This window comes from Bactrocera tryoni, chromosome 5, assembly GCF_016617805.1.
Source record: "Bactrocera tryoni isolate S06 chromosome 5, CSIRO_BtryS06_freeze2, whole genome shotgun sequence".
In the NCBI taxonomy this organism is placed as follows: Eukaryota; Metazoa; Arthropoda; class Insecta; order Diptera; family Tephritidae; genus Bactrocera; species Bactrocera tryoni.
Window position 1 is genome coordinate 2,303,552 of NC_052503.1, and position 12,126 is coordinate 2,315,677.

General features: G+C 36.3%; 1 protein-coding gene across 1 annotated transcript in view; it reads left to right on the forward strand.

Annotated features, from left to right (window-relative positions):
- Positions 1–7,563: 7,563 nt before the first annotated feature.
- LOC120777998 (dynein heavy chain 3, axonemal) overlaps positions 7,564–12,126 on the forward strand; it is a 109,863-nt gene continuing 105,300 nt past the window's right edge. The window contains exons 1-3 of the mRNA XM_040109655.1: positions 7,564–7,892; positions 7,948–8,151; positions 11,923–11,964. Coding sequence (XP_039965589.1) covers positions 7,673–7,892; positions 7,948–8,151; positions 11,923–11,964 — 466 coding nt within the window. The 5' untranslated portion in view covers positions 7,564–7,672. The remainder of the gene's footprint in view (positions 7,893–7,947; positions 8,152–11,922; positions 11,965–12,126) is intronic.

Sequence of the window (12,126 nt, forward strand, 5' to 3'; positions counted from 1 at the left end):
AGACCCCAAATATTTTCTATGAAAATATATGAACTTTTGAAGGTTTCTATCACTTCGCACGGTTGATTTATCTGTTTTCATGTTCGTTACATGTCCAAATTGGTTTGTATGTTTTTCTAGGTCAAATATTTTAGCCGCTAGAGCGTTTTAAAGGTTAAGAAAAATGTAATTTTTCTCAAAATATTACATTTTTTGTGAACACTATTGCCACGCCCAGCGTGAACAAGGCAGTCAATTTGATTTCAACCAAATCGAGAGGTAAGAAACTTCAAAAATGTATCTATATTGTACATATGTATGTACACGAGCGTAAATGCAACACGTATTTCTATACAAATGTATGTAAACTAGCCTAGGCCAAGCCAAGCACCATTGGTCTCGACTAAGAGTATCAGACCGTTGGTCTCGACCAGGGTTAATGCAATTTTTTTTTATTCGTGTGTAGTGCTCTGTACGATTTTATTGCGAAATATTAGATAATCTGACCAATAAGAGTGTCATAAGCGTCGATTAGAGCATGTACAGTTATGTTTAAAATTAATTAGCAATCCCCAAATTTCCAGATAATAATAGTAGGGCAACGAACGGGTGCAATCTGATGAAATAATTATTTTCTGGACTTTCCCAATCTACAGGAAACAAGATTTAAAATCTTATGTACAGGGTATATCAACAATAACGAAATGATTTAAAATTAAATATAACATTCAAATTTGGTCAAAACTGGAACTATTTTTTGTTATTTAAAGGCGATAAATCGCATGATCTTGGTGGCCATGCCTGGACTATTTCACAGAATTAACGAGTCAGCAAGCTTTGCACCCAATGTGTCCATGTTTAGACGTGCAGCATGAGGTGGCGCACTGTGGTTGGAAATATAGATCGTTTACGTCAGTCAGCTTCGTGCTATAAAACTTGAAACGTTCTTTCCGGACTCCTTTCGAAAGAAATAAAGTTCGATAATGCCGTCATACTTCAGTTTGCACCAAACGGTCAACTTTTTGGGGATGTAATTGCATTTCCTGAACCAAACGAGGACTTGACTCACCCCAACAGCGGGTTTTCTTTGTTGACGTCGCCATTAAGCCTCCAATGAGCCCCATCTGAGACGATGCTTTTTTGCTGAACGTTTTTTAACGTATTCTTCTAGAACGTGAATTTGCGTAATAATCTTAGAAAATTTCCTGGCATTGTACCAAAGTGAAAAGTGACGTGATAAAATAGCAAACCTTACTAAATACACAGACAAAGTTTGATATAAATCCGCAAACAAACATTTCCGTTTTGAGCTGTCGAAATCACGTCATTCCTATTGGTAGGCGTATAATTAAGAAAAACTGAACCAACCAACCAAAATATTGACCAGTGCCTTCTACAGTCACTGTTCCAATTCACTTGACACTGTAAGTAAAAAAAATCTGCCTTAAGTATGAAAAATTAACAAATACCTTAACCAAAATGCAGAATCTGTAAAAGCAGAGGATCTCAACATCTCCTACGGATCGACTTAACACATTTTGGTTAATGTTTTGGGTATGTAGCGTATCAATGATAACTCCTACCAACACACCTGAATCGCTTAGGATTCGTAAAAGAGATGGTTAACAAGCTGGATTCATCAAACGCAACACTATTCGTGACGGGACGAAGGTTTATAAATATGACATCGAAACTCTCTAGCAATATAGCAAATAGCGCTTTAAAAATTGGCCGAAACCGAAACAACAGAAGTGGATAAGACGATGACGTACTTATATTGGCTTAGGATTTGATAATAAAGATATTTGATTAAAATACGTGAATATGTATTTTTTCATGTCCGGGTCACATTTGATCTGAGCATTATCAAGACCTTAAAATCAGATTCTCGTTTATAATTGTTTTTTGGATAGAGATACTTACAAATATTTAGAGTCACGCACTTCCTTAGTGATCAGAAGATTTTTTTGGAAATCTAAGTGTTAGTATTTTTGAGCCCAATAATTTAAAGTAATACACTTTTTTGGAGTTCACCTCAAAAATGTATATGAACAACTTCTCACGTATTCATATATGTACGTTTTTTCATTGAAAAAATTTCGGAATTTCAATAGTGATCTATGTTAGTACATAAAGTTGGCAACTACGCCAAGATTTTGAAATAAGTTATTAAAATAGAATTGAGATCACTTTAATAAAGAAACTATAATTGATGATGAGCATACAACACCAGATTTAGCTTTAAACTGTGACCACTATAAAACATGCACCGACCTTCCTCAGTAATTATGAAAAAGCTGTACAATAAGAAACTAAAAACCATTACTTTCAATTTACTACGGTATAAATAGTTAAACACTCAATCATTAAAAATGTTTTCTTTTTAAAAAACTGGTTTGCATGCATTAGCGAAAGTTGTGACGAACTTGAACTCAGTAGTTGCGAAATGGCGGTTTTTAAAAACACATCAGTTTTGCATTAAGTGCGGCAACGCCATCTACCCACGAAGCATGTCAACTCTTCGACTGCAAGTGAACAAACGACGGACGATGACAACGAAAACTACAGCGGAAAAAAGGATTTTTATATACATAAAATATATACATATATGTATATGTGTGTGTGCGTAACCAATGGTAATTGCCGTTGAGGCAACATCCGCGCAGCAAAGTCTTCTTTGCCGTTTGATTAATGCATATTTAAGTTGCGGACTTGAAAAATTGTTCCAACGAACGTGCACCAACTCAACTATAATGCAGCCAAGCAATAACAACAACAAAGCCAAAACAATTGTCTGCGCTTTGTATTTGTAATACAACTACAAAAGCAGTAAAGGCCATGTACGCAACTTAACCCAAGCGACACCGGCATTACGGGCATTACGAATTAAGGGTGTTGCATGCAACAGGGTCACATCAGCACCAGCAGCCAACGAGCGCCAAGTGATTTACTTGCCACCACCGAAAGCAAGGTGTGCACGCTCTAAGTTTCACACAATTTTCTAGCCTCACAGTCACACACACATTCATAGATACGTACATGGCTGTGTGTGCGTTTGTTGTGGCATGGCAAAGCTCTAAATTAGGCGGCTGTTTGTCGAGCACACGTACGTGGTAGTCAGCGGCTTAGTACAACAAATGGCAAATGGTATGCAGTTAGCGGCTAACGGCATAAAGCAAGCATGCAGCAGGCGGCAGTTGTCAATTGAAAACGTGCCAACAATTTGCAACGACGATTAATCGTTCCACTTTTTCGCCTTTTCCTCGCCATTCTTATTGCTTACACCGCGTACTTGCCACCGGACTAGGTGTTGCATATTTCGCGTTGTTTGCTTATCGTCGCCTTGTCATAGAATAACGGCGCGGTGCCGACGCACAAGTGCCGAGGTGTAGTTTTGAATATCGTGGCTAACAGGCTGGAAGTTTACATCGTGTTGTAAATGTTCGAGTGTCGGGTCCTCAAAGGTCACTTAGATGTCTATCGACCGAAGTCAGAGTTTACTCTTTCTATAAGTGTTTTTTAATCGCAAACCTGACTATACGACTTTAAAATATTAGAAGGAACAAGGTCACACTGAAAGCTTATCAGCATATCACCAATAATATCTATATTCCAATAAAAGATATATCCAAATCGAATAAGATATCGTTATGAAATTCAGGGATGTATTGTGTTGAAGCTATTGAAGATATCATGGGTTCATTGAAATTCACGCGCTTTACTTTAAAACTCATGTTTTGGAGACTCCTTCATTGGAGTAGAAAAAGTGAACAGTTTCGGAAAGGGTTCCTCTCCACTATCATCTGTGAATATTATTTAATGTATTCTAGGAAAACATCGAATATGCAGTTAGCGAGTACGTAGGACTTGAGATCAATTGGACAACGAAAATGTCGCGTACACCACGAAGGAGTGAGGAAATTCGTCCAAGGAACTTGTAGATGTAAACGGACAATTGTCAATATATTCAATACCCAGCTTCTTCTCCATTTTTGGTGTGAATAATGAGATTATCTGATAAATTTCTGACAATTTTTCTACAATACAAAAATAAAAATAAAACCCCAAAAATGGTTTTATGAATTTTTCACATACATTTTGAGGTTATGTAAAAATAGTTTGTATACAAAAGTTATAGATCCATCCATTATCTACAATATATCGTTTGTTGTTATTGGTAATGTTTATTATTTTGTCTTTCTTTTCAATCTACTATGAATTTATTTCTTTTTTATATGATTTTCAAATAAAAATAAATTAAACTACAGACGTTTCTTTGCGAATGTAAATGATAGGTTCAATGGAAAATGACTTTTGAGGTTATATCTTGCAGGAATTTTACGTGGTCACTATCTCATTGCTCCATCTATATTAAAGGTTAAAGCAACAGGTTCTAATGACCCTTTCCCTTTCTACCAAATAGGGATTTCGACAAAATAACCTTTTTCCTAGCGATGACCAAATATTCCACATGCCCTCGCTGCAAGCACTCCTTACTACTTACTGTTGTCGCTTTATAATATAAACACATACTATATTAATTTTCAGCCATCCCCCACCATCGCTTCACCACCTTTGTTATTGTTTTCGGTGCTCTTACTTCCCCATAATTTGTTTGCGCTTAATTTGTTGACTTTTATTGTTATTTATCGCGATGCCAAAGGAGCTGCCAAACTGCCGAGGTGTGGCAACCACTGCGTCCGCTTCGTATATGTATGTATGTACATATAGTATAGCAGCAAGAGTAGGCACCAACATACATACATTTTTGTATTGGGCGGTGCGTTCAGCCATAATTTGGCACAACCGAATCGCATTTTTATTCATTTTTGAGGAGATTTTAATGTGCCACACATTTGAGCGGCTCTGTTCCGCTGCGTTGCGCTGTTGAAAATTAATAAATTTCCCGCTATATGCTGTGTCCAAATAACATTTTATGTATTATGCGGTGTGGTGTGAGTGGCGCGGCTCTTGAATGGAGTGTTTTAGACTTAGTTTATTGAGCAGCTAATAAAAGTGGAGATTTTATGAGTGTAAACATTTCGCCCGGCAGACGTCCGCACTTGGCAGCAGTGAAGCAGGAAATTAGATGCTTTTCTTTGCGAATGCATTAGCATACTTGGGGGAGATTTAAAAAATAAATGCTATTATCTGAAGGTGTTTTTAAAGAAAGAAAGAAAGTATTTTGAATTTTAAATACACAATTTAAAGAATCTTAGTTTAAGATTGTTTGTTTAAATTTCGAACACAACGTTAGGTTTTTAGTCTGAAATGGATTTGTTTTCAGCAAAGCTTACGTTATTTAAACTTTGCGTAGAAGCATCATTTGGAAAGAGCTTTTCCACGTATGCTCCAAAGCAGTCAGTTGTTAGGCGGGCATTATTCGCTGTAAGTCTTACTTTAAGAATAAGTTTTTTAAAACTTCTTCGACAGAGACCAAATCGTAGTATATATGAAATCCAGTGGAGTTCTATTGAGAACTGGAAACTTTAAGTTCAACATTTTTGTGTTACAAAACAAGAAACCGAAGTGCTTCAAAACTGTAATACGCTTCCCAATTATTAAAATTTACAGAGTAGAACTGAATATTGATCGGTCAATTCATATGGCAGTTATATGCTATAACAAACCGTTCCGAATAATGTGCTCGAAAATTATAGAGTTGTCTTAGGCAATAACCTGTGCTGAATTTCGTGAAGATATCTCGGCATACAAAGAAGTTTTTCATACAAGGACTTGATTTTGATCGGTCTGTTTGTAAAGAAGCAATTTAATAAAGTGTTTCGATTTTGGAAGTTTTACAAATGAAAGAAGATGAGAAATATTTCAGATTGATACCACAGAAACAGACGGACTTTTTCACGTATATGCAGACAGACATACGGATGTAGCTTAATCAAATTAGCTCGTATCACTTATGTATGGTATATATTTTATAGGTTTTGCGACGTTTCTTTCAGAATACATTTATTACTGCCTGATCAGGATATAATTATACTTAATTCACTCTGTAAAAAGCTTTCTGAGTTTGATAAAACATGTAGCTTTTGGTTAACATAAAACGTCTTTACACATATGTGAAAAAGGGTAGAGATGTAAAAAGGTAAGAAAACGCAATAGTTTTTTGTGGAGTTTACTCGAAGTTTGACATAAGAAAAATGCCCCGAAATTATCAAATTTAATTATACCAAAGTCTCTTTCTCCTGTCTAATGGATCCATAACTAAAGCTTTGAAGAAAATAACGGAGAAGTATACAAATATCCTACCTTTTGCAAAGAAGTGATTAAGAGTGATAGAAAAGAACGAATTTAAAGACGTGAGAATTAAAAACACGAAAAACAAATGATTTCAAAATCGGTCTGAAAGACAACTATCGGACTGAATCCAATCCTCTCTCGTACAGATCACATCAACGATTACTGAATATTAAAAACCAAATCGTCAACTCAACGTATGTATATGTATGTATTCTAGGTTAAATTATTTATAAAACCATTGGTCTAACGTCTCACCTCTCAAGGCTATTCCGGAAAATGCCTTCCATGACGTCTTCAATGCTTGGAAATCGCGCTGGCAGCGCTGCTTCGACGCAGAAGGAGCCTATTTTGAAAGTTTTTAAAGAATTGTAACGATTAGTTCATTTTTTGTAAATCAACTCAGTTCTATTATTTTCCGGACAAACCCTGTAAGTATAGCGATATGCAATATTTTCTAGACCAAATTTAATTTGATATTGAACGTTAGAATTTGAGAAGACTAATCTTCTCTGATTGCATTACGTAAGGTTGGTTGGTTTCTGACAATTATTTTAGTGCTCATGTTTACGCAAAACTTTTCGTCACATTGAAAATATGAGCGTAAGCGTATTTATTCACTATGATTTCTAGTAAAACTTAAAAATTCTTCATTCCTTTGGGAACATGTTGCGCTGATTAAACTTTTGTAAACAAAATCAACAATCGGACTGATGAAATATGAAATATTATTTGTAAATATGCTACGGCGCGGCAATCAACAAAGCCCGGCCGACTGTGTATTCGCAGTGGACATGCCACTTTGGCTCGCTGCAGCGCACGTCGCCGCATGGCAACGCAAACAACAACACCTAACAGCCAACCAACGAGCAGCGACCGCCTGTACCATACTGTACCGCTCAAACGCCTCAACACTCGGCGACCACATGCGTTGCCTGGCAGCCGAATATTACCTTTGCGCTTGTTGTTTATAAACAAAATCACCTGGCAAGGCTTATGCTTTTCAAATATTTTCAATTCCCCGTATTTTTCTGGACTCTTTGTCAGTGCGCCCTTCACATTTCAACGTCATTCCATTTATTTAACTCGATTTCATTTTACTCCCTGACGCTGAGGCTGTTACAGTCAAACGCGATGACGGAAAAATATTGAAAAATATTTTATTTGCCTCTTCACAAAGACAAATATTATATCAAATATATTTACAGCTGCAAAAATCTGCAGCGCTACCCGGCGAGGTAACGAAAACAACGGCAACGATTGTCGAGTTAACTACAAATCCGTGAAAAATACAATTTTACAACAAAAAAGAAACATATTTTTATAAAAGGAAGAGGAACATCGCATCGGTCATTGTATAATTGTGTGCAACTGCTCGCAGTAGCAGAAAAGGAGGAGTAAAGAGGAATTTAGTCGAAAGTTGCCGTAGTGCGTGGCCATGAAGAAGTCCGTACAGCCGGAGGCTAGGCCCTACTGCGTGCAGCCGCGCAGGCCAAAGCGCATTACAAACATGAAAAGCTGTGAGACGCGCACACGACGCAGCGACCCGCCGACACCGGCACGTCGTAACATCGTCGACTGTCCGTTCTACACATTCAAGTACAAGTTCGACGAGTTGCCACTTGATCCAGCGAAGGCGTACATCGAGGAAAAGATTGGTAAACTTACAAAGTTCTTGTGATTAAATGCATTTATCTCTTTCTTCTTCTTTAGCTCACATGCAGGTCGACCAAATTGTGGGGCGCTGCAATAAGGAATTGGACTTTCACATCTATCAAATGGACCATGTCAAATGGGAGTATGAAGAATACGATGATGACAGTCATCAGGATCTGAAGTTGGAGGACATTGTAATGCCGCAGAAATTCGAAATGTTGAAGGACAAAAAGGATCATAAATATTCATTCAATAATCGAGGTGAGTGCCTACATATGTTCAAATTAACCATTTCACTATTGGTGAGTGGCATATTTAACACAAAACGACATGTAGTTTCGTTGGCTCTCAAGCTCTGAAGTAAAATTTAAAGTAGAAAAGTTATTCGACTGAAATGAAATTATGTCACGCGTATGGAAAGCGTTACCAAATTGAGCAGATTTAAATATTAAATAATTATGCATAAGACTTCAAAAATATAGTTTGAAGGTTGCCACCTGTTTGGAAATTTATATTGTGTTAAATTTACCTGTTTAAATTTAAAAAAGATGTCAGCTTTCTTAAATTTAAACGTGTTTTTGAAAAGCGTTATCACTTGTATATAAAAATATTTTCAATTTCATTCAATAAATTTGATAAAGCAATATAATTATAACAGTATGGGTATTGAAAAAAAGAGCTAAAAGAAATCTTGCAATTTAGAATATTTTAAAGAAAGGGTTGCCACTTGTTTAAAAATTAATTTCGATAAAACAGATTCAATTATGACTTAATGGAAGTAACGAGAGACGTTTTAGACGTGTGGTTTCCAATGAGACAATACTTTTTTCGGATTGGGTCTCTTTGACAGCTGTCACTTGATTCATACGCAGTTTGGTTTGCTATTTTTTTTATGCAGCGATGTAGCTGAATTTCGATTGAATGAATATTAATATAAAAAATCAGCTCAACTATTTTTTGTGAGACTTTGTGAAGCCACTTGTCTACACAGTTAAGCCCAAAACGATTTACTCCTTGGAATAGAATATTCGGCGTGTTATTGCTGATATACGACCCTAATTACTGCAAAAGGTGGTCGATAATTGGGGCTTTCGACTGAAATTCGTGAAAACCATGCGGCTTAAATTAAGCACCCTTCATTATGGATTGATAAGAAAATTGAATAAGTTTAACAAAGACTTCTTCCGGAATGTTGTTATGAGTTTTGCCACCTGGTTGCAAATTATATTCACATTAAGTCAGCAATAAAAGTGGGGAAGTTTTTAAGGCCCAAAAGGAAACATCGGAGACCTATAAAGAACATATAAATGTACATATGTAAATAAATGACTAATGGTCAGTATATTCGCGAAGTAATCCTTCAGTTTTAGAGATATCAACCCGAATTTTACTGTTATTTTTCCCTAAGAAGATGCTTATTTGTCGCAACCGCCGATATACAGTTAGGACCATTATAGGATATAGTTGCATACAAACAGGTTGAATAAAATTTTTGTTATATAAAATATGTATATTTATTCGACAAACTATCTTCACTAAAGTCGGCCGGGCTCAAAATGAAAGTTTCTTATGCTAAAGGAAATGGTTTTTTGCCTTGTGTGCAGCTGAACTTAACGACTTTTCTTGTTTTTATTGGAAATTGGAGTATTGCAAACTACTTGCAAATGCATTACAAAAGTGCACATTTAATTTCTACTATATATTTTGCCATTAAAAATTTATATTTTATAAATGGTATCCAATATGCCAAACTCATAAATATTTCCGTTAAAACATTGAATGTCACTGCGAGTGTATCTCATTGGAATTGAGAACATTAAAATTATAAGTTTGTGGCAATAATACAAACTACAACAACGCTACACGTACACCCACATATTTTAGTATACAAACACTTATACAAGTGCGCATAGTAATAGTACATAAATACATGTAAGTATATATGCAGCAAAAAATGTCTGTAGAATTCAAGGGTCATAAAATTTCTATTTACTGCCATTGTGGTGTCTATAAAAAGGCAACGCACATTTTTCGCTTTCAATTTTGTGGCCTACTCTCCAGCGTCTCTTTGGTACATTTGCTTTTAAATTATTTATGCGGTCAAAGCATTGGAAATGGCACTAAATACTTGCGAGTGTATCGAAAGCCGCTTATGGGTATGGGCTTTTTCTTTCTGTGTGCGTGAATACTCAACGCAGTACATGCACATACGTATGTATATACATACAGTTGGCAGTGTATTAATGCAATGAAGCGCCTATTACTTTCACTACACTACTTGCGTATGCAAATCGATAACGGCATTTACATAAAAATGTTATTTCAACTTGCCAAAGGCCATAATGATGTCCGCCGAGGCCTACTACTGATGATATTGGATTCGGCATCAGCAGCCCGCACTGTTTGGTATGTCCAAAGTATGCCCGAAATGGCCTCTGGGAATTCTCACATACTCCGTTTCTTTTTTTCTCTCGCCTTAAACTTGTACAGTGATGGTCATTTAGGTGGAAACGACTTTTAATGGAAGTTCAACTATCAATGGAAATAAGTCAGAGGCGTTCGCAATGCAGTTATGAACACAAAAGGAATGTGGTTCCTGATTAGTTTTCCGGTAATTGCGATTCATTTAATACACAAAGCTTTGCAATCCCATAGAAAATGTTGCATAGTCTCCTATTCTTCTATTTCCTAACGGCTTATACAATAGTCATTGTATGGTGTTCTCAGTCTAATAGCATACCTGTAAATAAGACAGGGACCTGTTAGCACTCCTATTAGAGTTCTTGTGTCAATCCTTTTGAATTTTAGTAGTCGGCATTTATTATTTATCTACAAGAAGGAAGAAGTATATAATTACCCTGTTTTCCTTGTTATGAGCACACTCTGCCAAAGACGGCGGCTTTCTGCAATTGTTTTGATCTCCGCTTGGAAGATACTTCAGGTGTCTGATAGACGGAAGGCGATTCTGGTATTTAATTTTCTTGAAAAGACACCACCACCACCACCATTCTATCTAATTTAGACCAATCCGTATAAATTGTTTTCTCTGTGTCCCTGTTCTCTTCACACTATTCTGTGGGAAGGAAAGGCTATATTGTGGACCAAATCTAATTTCATTTCTAGAAGATCTGGAAAATCCGTGGTATTGGGTGGAAGCAGGCGACTAAAAGGGGAATTCCCCCAGCCTAAGAACTGACTTCGAATTGAAGTGGAAAAAACACCGGATTCCTAAATAAGCAACTGTCGATTCTATTTACAGTACCAACACCGTATTGCCAGCCACTGCCCGTCATAGGCCGACGGGACGATTTAGTTTGGCTTACAGCTCTACATGGACAGAGGTACAAGCACTCATTGCTTGCAAAAAAACTAAAAAGCGGAACCCAACAAAAAGTTGAAATTTCGGTCCTCATTGGCATTGTCACAGTGGTGGTACATGTGTGCTAGTGACTGCTTATCACGCATGATTTTAAATACCCCAACGTGAACTTACACACTTATATAAAACTCTTTTAGTATATGTGCGTATGTGTATTTGTATACTATGTTTTAAGTCACTTCAACTTTAATGCCTTTTGGTGTACACTAAAGAGCAGTCACACTTGCCAACTACTTGTGGACCCCACGTAGCTTGTGAATAATGTTCTATTTTGCATAATTAACTATGTACGAATATGTCGTACTACTCGTATACTTCAGAGCATTTGAAACTGCGTTTGTGGTGCATATTATGCGGCAACCTCCTGGCAGAAAGAGGTCGAAGTGCAAATAATTTGGTAAAATTAAATTTAATTGCGTATAGTTTACGAAGAAGTGAGAGAAGTGAAGAAAAACAGACATTGCTGTTATGATCGAAATTCTGGTTTATTTTACAACAAAATGTGTTTTAATTCAAGGCCGTTCAACAGATCATAGCAAAAGAGCAAGAACCAGAAATCTGAAAATTTTAATTCAAAATTTACTTTATTTTGTAGTAAATCATACGATATAATGTTATATTTTATTTTAATTTTCGTAATTAATTTTTTACAGCCTGCGACCAATTTCCATGGATTACGAAGTGCTGGGAAAATAGTAAGTCGGACTTTTTAATATAAATTAATATAAAATGTACTCACAAAAAATCACCAGAGGCTTTCAAGTCTACTGGGTACTCGAAACACCAGGCAATACAAATTTATAAAAATCGTTAAATAAATAGAAACACTTAAGCTACCTGCCGTTTAATTCCTTAGC